The 21,176-nt window shown below is 38.3% G+C and overlaps 1 protein-coding gene across 5 annotated transcripts in view; it reads right to left on the bottom strand.

The window, feature by feature from the left end:
* Positions 1 to 1,148: 1,148 nt before the first annotated feature.
* The window catches only part of LOC124157899 (protein phosphatase 1 regulatory subunit 14C), a 359,548-nt gene continuing 339,520 nt past the window's right edge, over positions 1,149 to 21,176 (bottom strand). For all 5 annotated transcript variants that reach the window (XM_046532967.1, XM_046532969.1, XM_046532968.1 and 2 more), the window contains exons 3-5: positions 6,526 to 6,639; positions 4,737 to 4,778; positions 1,149 to 3,612 (exon numbers count right to left, since the gene is read on the bottom strand). In XM_046532967.1, coding sequence (XP_046388923.1) covers positions 3,571 to 3,612; positions 4,737 to 4,778; positions 6,526 to 6,639 — 198 coding nt within the window. In that variant the 3' untranslated portion in view covers positions 1,149 to 3,570. The remainder of the gene's footprint in view (positions 3,613 to 4,736; positions 4,779 to 6,525; positions 6,640 to 21,176) is intronic.

The raw sequence follows: 21,176 nt of genomic DNA, 5'->3' as shown, positions 1-21,176 counted from the left end.
TGAAACAGCCAGCATAAAAATTGATTTTCTTCAAGATTTTGTCCCCTCATGGTGGCTTGCCAATTGAAACTCAATTGTACCAACCAGTAGTTGGTCCAGAGAGGAGGGAGGAGGGCTATAGACCCCTCTTTGGGTAGCCAATTTGCGCTAAATTGAACAGTAATTTTGCTCAGTTTTCGAATATATACAGTAGAGGAGAGCCCCAAGACAACCTTTAAGTGAAGTTATGAGTCTCAAATTATCATAACCTCCCGGACACCCACAACTAATGCTACTGGACCCCTGTACCCTATATCTAGCCCCCCCCCTTTCAGGGGTGCAGCTAGGAATTTAGGCTGGGGGGTTTTGGTGCAACTAATATTGGGAGTCTGGGGGCATGAAATATCCACCAGGGTAAGTGGGAGGTGCGAGATTAATAAATTGCAGAATTTTAAGATGAATGGCTCAAAATGGTGAGTTTTACCACTTCATTAATCCTTAAAATATTCTATAAGCAATATTTATCCAATTAAGTAAAATGGATTAGGCTTAAAAATTTCTCTGAGCTCTGGGGGTGGGTTTTATCCCCCAAATCCCCCCCTCGCTGCGCCACTGAGGCCCCCCAATCCGTATCCTGAATCTGCCCCTAGTTCCTACTGAAACTCTCGCGAACAAATAGGACTAGTACAATAGCTGTGGAGAGAGAAGTCATGGATGCAGCCAGAAAATATGTTTGGTGGGGGGTTCATTTGCAGACGGTGAACTTCAGAACATACACTCCAAACACATTGGGGAAAGGGGTTTGATGCCCTAGCCCCAATAATGTCCTCTCATCTCAAGCTTTTTGAAGTTTACAAGGAAAGGACATAGAGGAGAAAGGAACAACAGGAAGATGAGAAATGATGACAACACATTGAAGGGTGGGCTGCAATCATTGCACATATTTACTCCTCTTTCAGATTTAGTGGACCAATGATCGGAGCATAAATCTAAAGATTGACTCTTGTACAGGTAAAAACTAGAAAAATTAAAAGCTTAAGTAATTAGTGGTCACAAAGATTTCTTCATAATCATTTTGTAGACAATCCAACTGTAGCTTCAAGTTTGAGTTTAAATCTTATTGGGGACACGAATCATACTTGGGACTGCATGAAAAAGAAAACAACTCATTTGCCATTCACATTTTATTTCACATTATACATTACAAAGAGCAAATTTTTCCTAGTCTCTTCAGAGAGGCAGGACCATTTTTCCAAAAGTACGAAGCACTGGTATTAAAAAAAAGCTGGCAGTGCATTGCATCATAGCAACACATCACACTTTTTTGTTAAGATTTTTGAAAATCATACTTAAGCTCACATTTTATTGGTTGAAGCATTGACCTACTAAGGTCTATAACGTTCCACAATGCTTATCCTTTAATGGATAAAGTCTGTCCATAGGCCAATAGTTAGACCATTAAGTCCATAAATGAGAAGTGAAATGACAGGCTAAAATCTAAAAATGTCACCTACCAATGCACTTTACAAACATGACAAACAATGGCATAATGGGCTACTGCCACAAATGAACTTTATATGAAAATTGTTAAAATGGGTTGAAATAATGAGTGGTGGGTGTTTGAGTGTATGAGATCACAACTGTTTATACATCCACTTGGACAAGAAACCTTGCATGGACCATTTGAGACACAAATCTGGAAAAATTCACAGCTCGTTTGGAAAAAAATGGTGGCCACTATCATAAGTTATCGCCACTTTCAGATTAGTGTCCTCTAAAAACTTATTTTAATTAACACACAGCCCATCACAGCAACATCCCTTTGGACCAGGTTTTGGTCATTTGAAGACTACGATTATTTATTAAGTGCTTTAATACCAAATTAAATTACAACCTTAATATTTTCTGCAGCCTTTAACATGCAAGGCATTGCATGTCGGGTGACAAAATCAGCTCCAAGGCGCTCTTGGCGAATAAAATAAGTTGATGCCATTGCCAGCAGAATTTCAACTTCAATTTTGTGAGAGACTTCTAACAGAAAGAAGCCATTTACGAAATTGATTGTGTGCATCCAAAAATTAGAAAAAGTAAATAATAAATTAGGCTAGTGCCCAGGTGAAATAACTTAATGAGACAATTAGAATGCCAATATCTAAATATGACTATGTCCGATGGACTATGCTATTGCTCCAGTTGATAACACAATACCAGTGACACTGACAGACAATGAAAAATAAAAAAAAAGTTGGAATAGATTTAGATTGCAGGTACGTATGACTAACAATCAAGATACATTTTATAAAATTGTCTTTACTCTAAACACCTCTGATAAACAAATTTTCACATAAGTAAGCATGTTACATTAGTAGAGAGAATAAGGTAAAATGAAACTGATTCATTTCGTCATGAATGTGTGTGTGAAATACATAAAAACATAGGATTTAAAAACAAAACCCATTGTTAGAGATAACAAACAGCCACAGGGTGTTTTTTCATCTTATTACACTAGTAGAAGATTCCTTTTATAGCAAATTAGCAAATACCAATTTATAAAATTTATATTGGGTATAAAATTCCTTCGTAAAACCTTGATAAGTGCTATGCAAACAGTCATATGGCAATCATGTCATCGAAGTATCTCTCAATGGGAATTTCCAGAAATAAAAATTAATTTCTATCGACGAGGACAAAAATCAGGTTGGATGGAAGGAATCGATTATGTATACCTGAGGTGATATGAAGTTCATGCACTTCAAAAACATACTAGCAATGTCAGACCATTTCCATTATACCATGAGGATAATGAAAAGTAAAAAAGAAAACTATGAACATAAATGTGATTACAATAGAATAATGTTATTTTTGTGCAAGTTAGCTATCATCTAACAATATATTAATGTGGAACTTGAACAATGGGTTGAATACATCACAAAGCGGGATATATTATGTTCAAATAAAGAGTCAAACAAAATATATCAGTTGGGAATTATGATACCTAATGCCCTATTTTAAACACTTACTTAATGAATACTGAAAATTACTTTGAGTAGCATTAAATAGGACTATGTAATGGTTAAATAAAACAGGGAGATGACATTAACAGACTCCACAACATATGTTCCACAGTAAAATCAAGTTCTTATTTAAGGTCTTAGTCAACCTAGCAAAACCCTTATGAAACATCACCACACGTAACAGAAGAAAAATCCACTGCAAAATATACTTAATTAAGTTTTACATACAAAATTTCCTACTTCATAGACTAGCCTACGTATCTGTTTCATTTTTCTACCTATACCACTCATAACGGTAATATTAACATCCGCACTGATGGGTTGGTGTTTTGCATTCATTCCAGAGGAAAGTTTTTCATTAACTGAATTACAAATATATGCAAACTCATCGACATATCGATGGCACATATCTGCCATCAGGCGCAAACTGCTTGGAACATATCAGAAGCATTTCTTGGCTAAAACTCTTCAGTTCCACTTGTTTCCACTTGATGGCATTGCCAGGTGAGAACTGGAGATGACGGCTGTTCACCTGGTACAGATTCCCCTCATGTGATGACACGCCTGCAATGGTCATTCAGAGTGTCTTGGCTCTCTGCAGTAGATCCTCCACAAATTTCTAAAATTGGAAAAGAACACGCGCATTAGCACTATGGTTCATACCAAATGAAAAGAAATTTATCCAAGCGGTAGAACTAATTGTTTTGGGGAGCCTCTGGGCTGAGGTCATTGGGACACATTAATTCAATCTCAAGTCTAAACATATTGACAATAGATTTAAACCAACTTTCAACTAGTCCTCATTCCTTTCCTGAAGCATGATAAGTACCATGGGTAAATCAGACTATGTATAGGATGTTAGAATTGTTGTTTTGTGTATCTGCTTAAGCCTTTAAAAATTGAAATTAGATTTAACTAGTTACAGATTGACAATGCATCAAAATAATTAATACACAAATGATTGTAACCACTGCAATGTGATACAGTTAACAGAAAACTTATAAGTCAGCCAATACATTGGCTTGGTGCAATCTGAGCTCAATAAGGTCCAAAAGCTGATGAATTAGCTCAGTGAATGGAGAAGGTTACCCATCTTGCTTGCATAACATTTCTTATGGATTGCAATGGGTTCAGAACAAGGACACAAACTAAATAATGGTCCAGCCATTACTAAAAAGTTGAAAGTGCCAGATTTGCACCATTTAATAAAAGTGAGGGAAAGCAAAAGTCTAATTGTGAGACATAGTTGGAGTTAAATGAAGAAGCGGGTAGACTAATGTTTAAGGCAGTGAGCTGAGGGATGGTCAGACATTGAATTAAACAGCAAAAGAATCGGAGGCACAGGCATACCTTAGACACAAAGCACATTGTAAGGAAGGATTTAATTTACAAAAGAAAAAAAGGGATACGATTTTTAAAATTCAGGAGCAAAGAAAGAGAGGCTTAAAATAGGAGTACAATGGTCAGAAATTTGAGAAGGTTGAACAATTTCATCATTTGGATAGGAAATCAATGAGTGCACCAAACTAAATATGTATATACTTGGATAGCATATAGAAAGTTTTCAAACAAAGGAAATTAATGTATGCGAATGAAAGTAATGAAAAATAAGCTGTACTTGAAGAAAAACAGCTGATATATTTCTTGCAAACATTTTTCCAATAATCATAACTTCTAGGCAGCATGAAAAATGGCTGTCAAAAATATTATAAATATAAAATAAAGGTTGGAGAAATTATTTACCTTCACATCACGGGGTGATTTCTTAGCATCAACCAGCACTTCCTGCAATGAAAAGGGAATATACGTTATTTTCTCATATCACCTAAGAGAAATCGTCATGAATTAACAGGACACATACTTAATATAGAAATATGGTGACTCACCAAGAGAAATCATGAATTTGACTCAGCTCATCCAATTCTACCATTTAACCTAACTTAAAATCCTCTGTATGGGTGCTAACACCCTATAAGGTACATGCAGATACCTAATATTGAATACCTTTACATTGAAAGTAATTTCTGTGATATTTTCATGATATACAAAAGGTGAATGAAGCAAAATTTGAGAAACTGGTTCTCTTCACTGTGCCTGAAGCATATGATTTCAAACAAAAATATCAAACAAACTAATACTAATGAAATACATATTTTTTCAGTTATCTCTTGAACTAGGAATGGTGCAAATACAATAAAGAATCTATTTTTGACAATTATTTTTATTTAATGGACCAAACATCATTGGATCAAATGAATTTTAAGTGCAGGAAATAAAAAGGGACAGGTGAGACAAATAATTTTCTCCAATTATATTCATGAATCAAATGCATGTGGCACACCCAGACACATTGTATTTATTCAATGCTGTAACTGGCAAGGTTGACTGAGTGTAAAAGGCATCAGCTTTAAACATTAGCTATTCCAGAGGAATAGGGAAAGGTAAATTTTCGCAAAAATTCAAGAGAGTGAGTCGTTTGCAGTGGGCAAAGTACAATGTAAAACTTATAATCATGCATAATCCATAGATAATATGCACAATTTATGCCCAGGTAGACACTAGACACCCTTCCTCAGGAAAAATACAAAATTAATCCTAAAATACACAATTTACCTCCAGGAGGACAAATAAAATTAATTTAGTATTTAATTTTAGGTATTTGTGTGTCCTATACAGCCTATGCTTCCAAAAAAAGCATGAATTTATCAAAGCCAATGTAGTTATCCCTAAGATGTATTTTCTCAGAATTACAACCAGGTGAGGTGTTCATTTATAACCAGAATTTTGAAACCTGCATCATTCCTTGAAATAGTGAAAATCATGTGCTTGCAGAGTTGAAATCATGGGAAATACATCCAGTTTATACACTGGCTAAGCACCACACCTTATATCTAAATATCGATTAAACACTTCTCCAGCAATCAGTGCTAGCTGTATTTTGATTTTATAATATAATTTATTGACATTTAAATGATGTGATGTATTTTATAAAGTGAAAATTCAGCATAAAATATTTTTATTATTCCTTTTACACCTAAATTGATGCAAATGGTATATACTCCTCATTCTTAACCATGGCTGGTTCTAGACATTTTTCTTAGAGTAAGGAAACAACATACCATCCCCACTCAAATCAAACCCTCAACTTTTAATCTCCTTGTTTGGTTAATACTAAACATTGGACACAGTGCTTGGGTGCCCCCTTTTGGTTACCGCCTTAACAAGCCCTGTTCTTGAACAACAGTCACACACTAATTATAGCCAACCTCCATTCAATTAATATGTAAATTAAAATAATGCATAAATGGCATAAATTAGGACTTAAACAAGCATTTTTCAAACTATTGCAAGGCAAGTCTAATATTTTTATAACAACTGTAATTTTGGTAAAATAAAAAATGATATTTTGAGTTTTCTCAACAAAAAAAGTTTATTAACTGGGTCTCTCAGTGATACTTCTTTCAAAGCATATACCTATATACATTTAAAGTTCCAAATATATTTTTGGGAGAGACAATCATTGGATACTAGCCTGTAGGTGCCGCCTCCGCTGTTCGTCGTCATCCATGTCCAGCAAGTGGTCAAGATCAACCTCCACTTCGCTACGATGCTCTGAGTTGCCCACTCCCGACCCACATGATGAATCCTGAAAATAAGAAAATAGAATTCAAACATTAACTCTCCATCAATGCTTCCCAATTCAGTCATCAATAATGAATAAATCAAACTGGAAAGATTTCAGAATTTAATAAAAATAGTTAAGAGCAATGAGACATTTCCCCTCTAATTTGAGCATCTTTTATGTAATACATTTTCATAAAAATTTTTATACTCTAAATACCCAAGTGAAAAATGTAAATACATAAAAAAGGTAGTGACAGTTGAAAAGTAGACGACTACTCCGCTGAAACAAAAAATATGCAACAACCTGACGGCACACAGAAAAGAAACCCATTAGAAAAATAACTGAAGTGGTGAGCATCTTTTATTTCAGGGAGGAGCAATGTGCTTATATCCAATGGAGATACACATGACAATAGATTCAGGATATAATTGATACAAGATACCGTTATTTGTACTGCAAAGATTTGAAAGGGGGTTTTATACAAATAGGGATTGGATTGATCCTGAACTATCAAGTGAAGATACGGCATGATAAGAATGATAATTGATATGGTCAAACAATGATTCTTCACACAATCCCTATCACAGTATAGAATATATATATTTTATGCTGTGATACCGATTGTGTGTATACTATATATGTATTGTACTATATATAGTTGGAGCGGAGATCACTGTTGAATAAGTTCCACTTAAGTGATTTAAAATAAATACCCACATGATATTTTATATTTAAAATGGATGTGAAATATGAAACAAAATATGACAGTACTGATAGATGTATAGGAAGTACTATGATAGTTCTAAGTGGTGGGGAGGGGAATTAACTAAAATGCAATTAATTTTTCTCCTTTTGAGGAAGGGGGTTCCTGGGCCCCAGCGTTCCTCCAAATGGGCAGCAGTTCTAACGCATAATTTTCAACTATAAAAACCACCAAGGATGTGTGAAATAAAAAGCACTTGCACTCGCGGAAAAAATCGATTTGAAATGAAGCAATGCGCAATTTAACCTTCGCTTCATTGACCTCCAATGGTCACTCTCATTCGGGGGAATCGGGATTCAATTCAGCCTCAAGCCCTGGAATAGACTGTCAATAGAATGATTGCCTGAATTTTGAGGACTGAATTGGTAGCTGATTGAGGAACTGGAGAAGAAGGCATTACGACCGGCGAGACTGCGCGCATGACCATTTGTCTACAGACTGTCAGATGCATTGTTTCGGAGGAAATAGCCCCTTGGAAATGAATTGGAAGGAAAGGATTAAGCTTGCGCGGTCTTTTCCTCGGTATGCTCACTTTAGAAACCCAAAAACACCGTGTTATCTGCAAATATTCACGCGGCCAAGTGAGAGGAAGCGATGAAGACAGTTTTCTGGTGTCGAAAGGGTACGGAGTAAAAATGTTTCCGAACATATAAAAACAGTGAAAATAATTTATACGAGCATCTACCCAAAACGTAGGAATACAAATTTTAATCTAATAAATTCATTGAATTACATGATTTATAACTGAGATCTTCCCCGATCCTCAAACAAATTACCTCGCCGGTGGTACAGAATACAACTCTATTTGGCACAGTTAGAAAATTCTGCATTCATCCGCAACTCCACCTTATAGTGATAACAAATACTTATAATTAAAAGTTATCTCAAGGTATATTCGTCATTAAATAAATTCTATAGCGTGGGTGAATTCATAAAAGAATGGAAATAGTCACCCATTCCTGTGTCTCTCAGCTGTTTATCTTTGCGTACATATCCATTTTTATTATAGTATTATATTTTTTTGTATCTATTGTACTTTTATGACTACATAATACCAGTGACGCCATGGCAAAATCAGCGGTGCCGGAACGCACTTTCCTTAACTTTTTTTAGAAGTAAAATATTGCTCTGTGTGTTTTTTGTTATTACAAGCTATCATTTACATTTTATTAAATTTATTTTGGTAAAGAATGTATGCATTAGAAATTTTGAGGCAACAAAATTGATAAAAGTGCTATTCGACCGTCACCATAACACCACTGCATAGCACCAATCATTTTGAAGTGTCCTATATTCGCTTCAGCTAATCGCTAGACTAATAAAATATAAATATTTTAAAATTTCAAGTCGACACTAAAAAAGTCACGGATCTTTGGACGCCTCCCGCACCCCTCTCTCTCTCTCTCTTCGCGGAAATGTCGCGCGGAGCAGACCACTGGCGGCGGGATGCGGCTCAATAACACATTTCCCGCATCACCGCCGGACACCATTGCGGGGCCTCGGGCCAAAAAGTTCCATCACCCCAGCCCCGATACTCTCTCCCGCCGTGACACTTAACTTCCATGAAACTTATTAGCGGACCCTACGAAGCAGAAAAAAAACGTCCGCATGGTCGGTTAAACCTGGCACTTTTTACCTAAATTTTCTCATAAAAACATGTAGTAGTGGCGGTCATTTAATTGATTTGCCGATAAGAAAAAAGGTGGGCGTTGCCTATACTGCTTTGCCAGATAATGCCGCACTTTTTATATCGGCCTATTTACCACCCCCTGTGCATCCGAATGAATGGGCATCGCTTTTCATGCAAACAGTGTTTCCTCTCTTTCTGCCTCTCTTCCAGTCGCCATATATTCCTCCTCTCACAACTCTCTATTTGACGAGTGTTATTGAATTGGCCTCCCTCCCTCCCGTCTACCACCCCCTAGAGCTTGAGGACCTGGAGCAGGCGTACATTTGCACTTTTCGTGCGTTCTTTGCACCAGGGATCAACTGCGCCCCGCGCACGATCATTCCCCAATGACGAAGAACGTGACGGACTGAAACGTTGGAGAAAATGGTCACTCTCACCCGGCTGGTAACCCGAGAAAACTTTATTCAACAGGAAGACCCTCGCCTACGCCCCTTCCCATTATAACCCAATTTTGCTTCTAAGTAACATCAAAAATGTATACATTTTCAAGTCTATTCAGGAAAGATTTAAATTACGCGTTCTTTTTGGTTCTGAATTTTAATGGCGAAATATGTAGCTGCCACAATAATAATGATTGAGTGGAAAATGTACACATTTTTACAATGAGAAGTCTTAAAATTTAATTTATTGCAAAAGCAGCCCTGGGTTATAATGGTTTAACCCACTCCTCTAGGATTCGGCCTCACCAAAATCACTCGCCATCAGTGTATTCGCCGACTAAGAAGATCTTTCTTCACGAATATTGTTTGCTGGGGAAGCATTACTTTACCTACACTTTACATGCCGACTTACAAAAAATATTGGGGTTCCCAAATCGGGGATCTTGCCCCGGGAAATTTTATAAGTAGTGAGTTTTTTAGATTTTGAAGCATTTTAGAAGAGTCATACGATCAACATTAGAACCCTGTTAACTCGAATCTCGATATCTGGACAATCCGGGGAAAATCGACAAGCGTGAAACATTTTTTCCTCACACCCATAACGAATTTTTGAGGGGACTCGGGCCCTCTCAGGCCCCATGGAGTCGGCGCCACTGTTTATCTACGTGAAACTTACTTCATCAAAATAGTTCGAAAGGAATAGAAATGTTTTACCAATTTTCAATCTATAGTTTCCCAATGCAGCATAGAGTTGCCCAGGGAACGAAGACGCCGATGTCGCAGCAATAACAAGCATGGCGGAAGAGTTGGAGGTTTGTGGGATGGCACGCAGCGGGAGAGTGCAGCTGATTTCCCTATTCCCCCAACACAAGAGGGTGGGGGCTGGAAGGGGGAAGGGGTACGCACGGGGTCAACGACAAGAGTCCCGCGGGCAAGCAACAACCCTTTCAGCGCACTGCCAACTCCCTCGATGGCGATGTCGCCCGGTTCCCATTCCGCCAAATATTCCTTTGACCGGACGCCACGCCGACTGCGAGGAAAGGGGATTGCCAAGAGGAGGGATTATGTATGCATGGCTTAGAAAGAAACACTTATATCCGTTGAAATATATAAAGGTTATACAGAGTGTCCCTTTTATCTTGACCATCCGAAACAACTTTTTGTCCAGATGTAAATTTAAAAATGTGTCAAGCAAATGTTCATTAGCCGTCAGGGGGACATTAATCAGCATGATTGCCTTCCTTGTAGCTTTCTTATTCACAAAGATATGAACAGCGGTATGTCTTTTTTAAATGGCACCCTATATTTTTTATCCGGCAATTCATTTCCTCTCTTAAAGACTTATTCAAAAATGCAATGCACTGTGGACCATTAACATAAACACAGTGTTATGAAAAATGACTGACTCACTAGCGCTTAGTGAAGGTACGCGGGTATTGGAACTACTCCACTTGCTTAGTTGACAGTGAACAAATGAAAACATAGTAAAATGCACACCCGTCATTCAGTCAACCATCGTCCGTTGAATTGCCAAATAAAAAAATATAGGGTGCCATTTAAAAAAGACAAACCGCTGATCATATCTTTGCAAATAACAATGTCCTTCTGACGGCTAATGAACATTTGCTTGACACATTTTTGAATTTGCATCTGGACAAAAAGTCATTTCGGGTGGTCAAGATAAATGGGACACCCTGTATATATCATTGGTTATAAATTAGTATTCCTTTTTACCTTTTAAGAATGTGTAACGAAAATTCAAAAAGGAGATAACCTACCAAAGATAAGACGAATTCGCAGTAACGGATTCAATTGCATTTATAAAATAAAAAGAAAGTAACCATATTGGTTCATAAAACATATTTAACAGGAAAAAGTTATTTAAACTTTATAAAAATAAATATCAATGAATTAATGAACAAGTTGTTCAATTTTTCACTAAAATGTGCCAAAAACGTGTTATTTTTAAGTTTCTTCTCGCACAAACATCACATTACACTGACCACGCAAACTTATGAGCTAATTTGATATGCTTTTGTGAACTGGCTGGTTGGGTTGAGTTTTCGACGCAATGCTCTACGCTTCTGAAACCTGCATTTGATAGAGAGTCGATCACCAAGATCAATAAGCACTGAATGAAACAAGTCCCTTTGCACGCAGTAATGAAAAAAAAAACATTTGGCTCAGCCGGGATTCGAACCCGGAACTCTCGGTTGTCGTTCATTTAAGCCACCATTTATATCACCAATCCATTTTCTTCTAAGGCAAATCTCCGAACAAGGTTGTTCAGTTAGCCCAATCTGAGCATCGCCTTGGAAGATAATGATTTGGTGGTATAACTGGTACCATACCAACAATCGGAAGATTTGGGTTCTAATCTCGGCAATGTCAATTTATTTTTCACGGCAAGTTTCACCTCAGGTGTACACAAATTATTTCGACACTTTTATACGCAAAATAACTACAACACGGAACGTTGTGTGTGACCTAAACTTTTTGGAAGGATACCACAAGCGAGAAATATAAATAAATGCCAATTCAATGTGCGGGCCACCAGTTTACACCACTGTCAAGTACAGCAAGATGTCCTTACGGCGAGGAATGCGTTTGAGGAGATTCCCTTGCGTCAGAGTGGCGTTCCTATATGAGGTCACAACCTCCCCCTCCCCCCCCAAAGGCTCCCGTGGCGCGGGGTGCGTGGTATGAAGGAGCAGCAGCATGTGGGGGTCGCATGTTTTTAGCCACCGCCCCTGCCCCCCCAACTTCGGGCCGGCCCTTGTATTTACGGCCCCAATTCGAGGCCAATGATCGATAGTGAGGAACAAAACGTCCAAACCTCTCACGTGCGTCCGTGGTCTCGGATTATCCCCTGTCCACGAATCGAATAACTTCAAGCGTCGAATATAAATAAATATAATGTACAGACTGTCCCAAGGGTCGTGTGTCATTTTTGACCTTAAATTTTACTAACTTTGTATCGAGCAATATTCCTGAAAATTGGAACACTTATGGGGAATGGTGCTAAGTTTTGTTGAGTGTAAGCAAAATTGTACAATTTTGACCTTTTTACCTCAAAATGTGGGTCCAAACCGAAAACTTGAATTTGCCTTATGGGGTTACAATGTTAAAAAAATCGAGATAGAAAAAAGTCTGAGTTTCATTGACAAAATTGTCAATTTTTAGGTTTTCGGACACGAGAAACCCGAAAATAACACTTTTATTTACGAAAATTCAACCGTTGACCCAGTAAGGTCACCGTCAAGGTCATAAGGGCGGTAAAAAGAATAGCATACCAACAAAATTGTCGATCCATGGGTTTTATTGGGTGCCCATCTCTCATATCTTGGATCTCATACCGTAAATAAGAGAGCTTATTGCAGCTTGTGCAACGCTATGATAAGGACTACTTTTTGAGAGTGATTATTCTTTAACACTAAATGCCTACAACATCTTATTTATCGAATAGCGTAACGCACTTTGGCTCGCATAACTATCAAGGAGCACTATGAGTGAATGAAAAGTTAATGACAGAAGAATTTAAAGTCGTAAGTCTGAAAAAAGAGAAATTCAGAAAATGCGTCGATCCCTCAAATTTAGGTAATTGACTGCGAACAATGGCTACCGGCCTAGCAAAATTTCTCCAAGGCGGAAAAAGGGTTTACATCAAGATTCGCAACGTTCACCAATTTAATTCTCACGTCCCACGATCCATATTTCAACAGTTAATATCTGAATTATTGGCATGCCATTAAATTTTTGAAATACGAGAAATGAAATAAAAACTCTGTGGACTTTGCAAAGTTGCTTACCTTTATTTATTAAAATTTCCGCAGAAGCAGTGGCGCAAAATATCAGGTAAGCCACCATGTATATCACCAATCCATCTTCTTCTAAGTCAAATCTCCGAACAAGGTTGTTCAGTTAGCCCAATCTGAACATCGCCTTGGAAGATAATGATTTGGTGGTATAACTGGTACCATACCAAAAATCGGAGGATTTGGGACCCCCCAAAGCCTCAGAGAAATAAAGAATATTTAAAACTAATATCTAGTTTTGACTTATAATAACTGCGTCGGCTTAAATTTAAATTTTTAGTGCCAAAATGATGTAATACTTTCATTTCCAGGCATGTCGTATTTAAAAAATTTTCAGAGCTTTGGGGGGGGGGGGGGGGGCTCAGGCCCCTTCATCCCCCTCCAAAGCATATACCTAATCACGCCACGGGTATACATTGAAGCAGATGGATTGTAAACGGTGTAATTACCTCAACAAAACGGCGATTAAGAATGGGAATAGTAAAGATATTTGCGAGACAATTTCCTTCACAGAGAGAGATACTTCCACAATTGGAGAGAGTTGACTACGAGTTGCTTTCTCGTGAGAGGTAAAAAGAATAGATTCGCAAATAGCTTAGCATTGAGTACCACGACGCATGGATCGGAAAGCCTGAAGTAAGAGTAGGCTTCGGGCGTTCGTAATGCAGGTGCAGAAGAGAAAGAAAAGATGGAGAGGAAATGGTTATAGGGGAAACTGAGCGAGGTGGGAGAGAGGAAAATAAACTTTTCGAAGAGATAAGAACGAGTAAGTGGTTGGAAAGCTATAGAGAGAGAGAGGCTGCTGAAGTTCGTAATGGAGAAAAGAAGAAGGCAGGATGAGCACGGGGGTTGGGGAAGGTAGAAACTTGGTTTGATGGGTGGGATTAGGAGAGGAAGGAAGAACACTGAGAAAAAGTTTGCAATTGTGAACTCGATCTTCCTGTGATGGTAAGTTTACTATCATCTTAACCCACTCAAAGTGGAACATCGCTGAAAGAGTAAATAGCACATTATGGAACAGGAAAATTTATGCAAGATTGATACACAGCCGAAATCTCGCAAAAAGGTACTATTAAATTGGATATATTATCAGTTTTTCCATCAGAGTAAACAATAAATTAACAGATAACTTATTTAGAGTATTGTTTCATGACAGCTTCATAATTTATTTTCATTGCATCCAAGCATAGCACAAACAAATGTAACTATCAACATCAACAATAATTAACAATAGCAACCTATTGAAATCCATAACGAATACTGTCAACTAGTTATCCGAGATAATATGACACGGATAAAAATGATCTTTTTCGTGGCAATTGATTCTTAATTCAAACGCGGATTGACAAGATGCAGATTAAAGTGATTTGAAAGAAAAATAACCAGCTTCGCGATAATTTTTGAAAGAGTTTGAAAATGTAAATTGTAATTGATCTTTGTCATCAAAGAAACTAAGGAGATTTTCCCGATGGACAAACCGTCAGGATAAGATAAAATTTGAAAGGCCTCAGGGATCGGAGAAGTTACTAAGTAAAAGCGGAGTAAAGCAGACGACGGAAAAGACGCTGATCGTACGAAACGAGAATTGACGTGATAGTGAGGGGAAATGTCAGAGGTGTGGTGAGGGAGAATTTTCCTCATGGATGAGCAGCAGGGATTCCCCGAATACCGCGCCTCCTGGTGCACGGAGAGGGGAGCGATCGAGGAAGGAAGAGGGACTGGGATGCTTGGCGATGGACCACACCAATTTCCGCGGATAATTTTCGCAGAGGGTTGCTCTATAGAATTTTATTATATTGCGTTATTGGGCTACTTGGAAGGAAAGCGCCAAGATCGGAAAGTAATAGCATAGATATTCGTCCAATATTAAATGTATTTTATTAAAATAGTATTTGATGCTGAGTTTTTATTAATAAAAAGCTGCCATATGGTGTAAAGGGAAGCTTGCTTTGACTTTTTTCACAAACTCGCAGACGGACAAGTTGGTGAAAAAACTCGAAACATTGCGTTGCGCAAGCGTAGGTTTTAAAATAAAAATACGTATACATGCATTATTAATTGTATGACCTCATCCGATTCAGAAATACATGTTTGCGAATTCGGTGAAGGGGACTGTTAGAAACAAAATCTGGTGTTATCGAGTGGACCATAAAGCTTTAGGAATGGGTAAGATAAGGATAATAAATAAGGATCACATTTTGGGAAGGGCATTAAATGAATGACATCAGAGACACATTAACATTTCTCGGCGCGATAATGTTTTAGCTATAATAAAATCCACACCATTTTGAGGTGGGAATGAATTGCTTTCCAGCTATAGCCATGTAATGCAGCCATGAAAATAAAATAAGCAGAATTGCATCTCCGCCAAGACTTAAGCACCAAAGAGGCCAAAATAGGTCCAACTGGCATTGAGAAATTGAACATCTGGATGCCTGACGATTTCCGGGCAGGAATACATCTTCGCAGAAATGTCTTATTGTTTGTGGACTTCTTCTCCTAGTTTTTTCTGCGTAACAGTTTTGGTTTGTAAAAATAATTTTATTACTTTAGATAGCAAACGCTTAATATCCACCCACAGCATCATGAAAAATATTTAACGCACATTTTTGTACTTCGTTGCCGACAGTCAAGGAAGGCATTTTTGCTTTTATTAAAATGTTTTCATTGAGAGTTATTCTCAGGATCTAAATCAATAAACGAGAACAAAATTCAACGTTAAAATCGTATCTACCATCGATATTTGTGTCGATGGCTATACAAAAATTTGGGTGGATACTCGGAGGAATTTGATGACGTCAAATGATAAAATACTTAGTAATGTTCAACAAATTTTCATTTTCAATCGAACGTTGGCAATATTTCGGAGATATTAAAATGGAAACGGGGTATTTATTTTGTAGACGTAGTGTAGGTGTGGCGAATTTGGGCGGACAGTTTTTGTAAGATACGACAGTAACGATGCCATTGGATTTTCAATCGCACATGCTTAAATAAAAATAGTATCATAAAATCCATATGCGGACATTTACTGGACCACTCATGGTTGACAGTTTTTAAAATAAAAGTCGGAGAATCGATTGTATCCCTTGGCCGGCACCCAACTCGGCATTATGCGGTCATGTCACATTCGGAGCGTGTGCTATCTTTTTAACGGTTTCATATTTAACGGCAATACCGAGATAAATGGCCATCGGAACAAAAAAAAAATGAAAATAAACATCGAGGACACTTTCACTCACATTTTTCCGAATTTTCGGTCAAAAAATTTCCTTCCACATTTTAAAAAAAAGGTCAACCACGATTAAAAATGCAGCTCACATGCAATTTTACCGTATGAAATCACCAGAAATGATCTTTTTGCTGAGGAAAAAAGGACACGAATCCAACCATGACGATTTTGTATGAGTGTGTTGAGTCTTTTTTTTTATGCATCAAAAATCACAAAGTGCCTCTCCGCCAGCACTGCGGAGAGCAGATTGGTGTGCCCCCAAATCCCACTGACGAAATTTCTCCCGGCGCTTGGCACGGGGCAAGTTGGCGCGAAGCTCAACCAGATTACAACGCTCCAAAGAAATGCTCAAAGATTCCCGCGCAGCCAGTGTTTACGTTTCGGAAAATATGCACTTGGCAAAGATAAGGCGGGATCTCGACAAAAAGGGAGACCTCGTCCATTCTTTCAAAAAAAAAAACTTCCTTTTCAGACGTTCTGCACATACTTCCTAGAGATGTAATCCCACACAATGACCACAAATGCTAGAGGCGAATATACGATCTTTTGGGGAGGGGAAAGATGAACGTAAATATAGATTAAAAGAGATTTGAAATAAGCACTGCCCATGATGTTTTATTTTAAAAATAAATATGACTTTGAAAAATTCAAGTAAGATACTATTCTTAGATGTTCTACGGTAGCTCTAAACGGCAAGAGGAAGTCTAACCGCTAAAACTTTTTTATTATTTCGGGTTGGGGGGTGCCGGACTCACTAGGACGCCCTGTGAAATAGCTATTAATTGTCATCACCAACAAGAAAGAATTATTTATGGGAGAAGTAGATAAGCCTTTTGAAAACAATGAGAAGAAGGTACTACTTAAATCAGCTACACAATGACAAACGATGGTCTGATGAGGGCGATAGATTAGTTAAAAGCTCATAACAACTTTTACTCAAATTTTAATGACTAGATAAAATGATCACAAAGACAATTTGCAACGAGATTCAGCCAAAATGTACGAGGTAATCGCATTAATGAAGCGCAGAACGACCGATAGCGTTTTGGTTCCAGTAAGAATGGAATTTTCGCAGATGACGCAGTTTCATGAAAAGAAAAGTGGTTATTGTGTGGGTAATGGCAGGAGTACCGGATGAATATGTTTTATTTCGTCGCCATACATAGGTTTGTTCTTCCTTTCTTTCATAATGAAGTTAAAATTAGAGTCAGAGCGGTTAATTTTCTCACTCTGAGGCGCAAAGAGAGAGGCCAGCGAGGATAAGCGACTCGAGGGAAGGGTTGCGGATTAGCTATCCTTCAGAGGGAGGGCCACACCCAACTCGGGACTGTCCGAGGAAAGGAGTATGGAGTGAGGAGGTTCTTCAGCATAATCTCATTACTCTTCACAAGAGAAAATAATTAATTCATTCTTTCATTCAATGTAGTGTCGCCCCTCCACTCTCATGAAGAAACTCAACTAGATTGTTGAAACGTTGGCAAAATGTATATTGTTTCCCTGTGTACCCGATAAACGGCGGACAATCCGTACGTCCCTCTCCCAAATTTAGTTCCTTCAGTTTCCTGATGATCTCCTTCCTTGTGTCTCTCCTAAGCATACATATGAGTGGGTGAGAAGCCACGGGGTACAAGTGATTTATTTTTTCTAACAGAATTTGGTAGATAAATTAGTTTGAAAAAACAAACGAGTTCAATTAGATATTCAGTTGTGTATTTGATTTCCCACTAGAAGTCAACATAAAACAGAAACTCACTCATATCCCTGGGCGACCAAGTTTTAGTGTATTTCTTCTAACAATCAACTGTGCTTAACTCTGTTTTAAAAAAATCACTTGTACCCCTTGGCTTCTCAACCCCTCATATATCTTTCAGCTATCGTGTGAGTGTGTATCTTTCCTTTCATTCTTGTGTCCTTGTCCATTTCTTCTGTTGGTGAGTGGTGAGCTGCCCTAGTGCCATCTATTTGTTACTCTTGTGGGCCAAGGCAAAGGCAGTATTCTGTGTATAACCTCCGCCGAAATATCTAAGAATCTAAGCGTCCTGATGGGGCAATTCGTAGAGCACCCGGCCGGCAACCGGGGGATTCTGGTTTTGAGTCCCAGTCAGACAGCATTTTACGCTCTGATTTCTGGCTTTTTCTATCAACCGCAGCACAGTTGTCCACGCCCTTTTTTAAACATAGTGTTTCTATCCCTTTCTTTCCTCCCCTATGAATTTATTTGTGTGTATATATAGGTCTTCCTCGGGGGACTTTTTCCCTCCATCATATTTTTCACGTAATCTCTATATCTTGTGACGAGGCACATCCACCGGGTCCTTCCGTGGCATACGATGCTCCACAATTTCCTCTCTTATCCCACCCTTCAGTACCCCTAGTGATCTAGCGAAAAATACGGTATTATTAATTCATATGGCCTGAAATCATGAAAAAAAGCAATCACTGCGCCCAATGGTACGGAAAAAATAAACGTGTGTCATGGGAGAGAAACCACGACATGTTGATGGACCCAGTTGCGGGTAATAAGCGTGCAATTTCCCTAACTCACTGCTTCAAGAAGACACCGCCTGTGGCGCTCTTGTTCCGACGATGATACCCCTGGTACTCGTGAATAAAATGAGATTGCGACAAGATAGCACCATGCTCACCTTCCAGAGTGCACGGCTGGAATCATAAATTTCCTGCACGCCCACCGGCGCACTAAACTCAGGAATAATAATCCCCCAGGTAATAACCGCCGCCAGCTCTGGGAGCTCTCTGGGAACCGAGGTAAGGCGAGGAATACACGCTACAACGACACCAATGATCAAGTCCCAGAGAATCAAGTCTTATCCCGAGAGCAGCAGAGTTATATCGTCCATTAGCGAATAATGTGGAGCGGATTATGCCACACAGAACTTTATATGCTGCGGCGCACAACATAGTAAAAGGCTATCGCGACTCATCGCTGCCCTTCATTATTGAAAGGATTACGGCTACAAGAAAACACGTTTAATTACACAGGTGATAAAAAAAGGATGAAAATTAATGGGGAGAAAACTAAAATATTACCCTGCTTCAGACGAAAAGAGGCTAAGACCAAAGTAAGACTAGCAAAGCCATAAACTTGATGAGGTGTAGGAGTTGCGCTGCCTGGGTAGCTAAGCAACAAAGGATGAGCTTAGAAAAAATAAAACAGTCACAGAATAGCCTGAGATGGGATTCCTCAAGAAAAAGAGTAATCACAGCTGGGATTATAAGCGTTGGAATAAGGGAGCAATTCATAAAGACTTTAATTCGGAGAACACCTTATTATAGTACTGATGACAAATAATGAACATCGAAAACGGTAGAGAGGTTCGGAAGCGTTCGAAATGTGGCTATATAAAAGAATTATAAAGAGAGATACCCCAGCAATTCGAATAGCGGCAACAAAGACTGAAAAATGAAATTCAAAAGCAAGAGTAAGAATATGTATTTATTTTTCTTTCCAATGATATATGCTTCAACTTTATGCGACCATTATCAATAATTTAAATATGCAAAAGTAAAAAGGTCAGCAGGCATTAACAACGAACTTCACCTGGATTTCTTATGGAAATGGTTCAGGGCCCATTCCAGGACCTCATGGGCCCTGTGGCATAAAGAAAAATAGTTTCCATCCTATTCTCAGACCTACTGAGTACACACACAAAATTTCACTGGATTCGGTCAAGCCGTTTCGGAGGAGTTTGGAAACAAAAACTGTGACACGAGAATTTTATATGTTAGAGATTATGAAGAGAAACACGCCAGCGATTCGAATAGAAAGAACAAAGAATGACAGATTGGCGTGGATAATCTATATGATTAATTTCAAGGGAAATAGAGGAAATATTCTTTTTCACTAAGTGGTTAATGAATAAATGTCAATTTTTTTAAAATTTATACTCAAAGAGAAGTCAATCAAGGAAAAAATACCAGTGGGTAGATGTAGCCAAATTAATATTTTAGCCCGCATGTTAAAATATTGAATGACACAAACGTCAGAGTAAAATGTGACATCATAAAATTTTAGAATATACATTTCAAACAGCACCCTTCACGAAATTATTTAAAAGACATCTGCTTGAATTGAGCACAAAAAGCTTTATTTAAGGTTATTCTGTGAAAGAGGGAATCGACACGATAAAAAAGAACATTCTCCGTCACAGATGATAAAAAAGGGTATTTTTCGTGAGAGGACGAGACTGGAATTTGAAAAGAGGCTAGACTTTAGGGGAGGAAATGGCGAGATGCTTCAAAGGACTAGAGATACTTTGAAGAAGGATTGCTCTACAATGCATCAAAAACATCCACCAAAGTCAGCACCCAACGGAGCGAAAATACTATCGGCAACTTAAGTACTCAAGGGCCATGAGGTATCCGAAAGTCTACCGCCCGCACCGAAGATCAAAGACCCTGAGAGATCGGGATAGAAAATAACAAGCAAAATGTAATAAAGTTCATCTAAATGGAAAAAAACAAGCGATATGAGAGAAGTCTAATGGTCAATACATAAGTTAGGAAACAGGGCATGGATAGAGAAAAAAAGCTACCTCTTAACAGAACATCGGGTTTAGGGACTCATCCGGACATATGTAGTGCACAAGAGAGAAAAAAATCAATCTTGCGTAGGAGAATGAAAGGGTGGTTCCAGGGATAGAATGGAGAGACTACACAA

The sequence above is a fragment of the Ischnura elegans genome, chromosome 4 (assembly GCF_921293095.1).
Source record: "Ischnura elegans chromosome 4, ioIscEleg1.1, whole genome shotgun sequence".
NCBI classification, from domain to species: Eukaryota; Metazoa; Arthropoda; class Insecta; order Odonata; family Coenagrionidae; genus Ischnura; species Ischnura elegans.
This window is presented reverse-complemented; position numbering and strand designations above follow the sequence as displayed.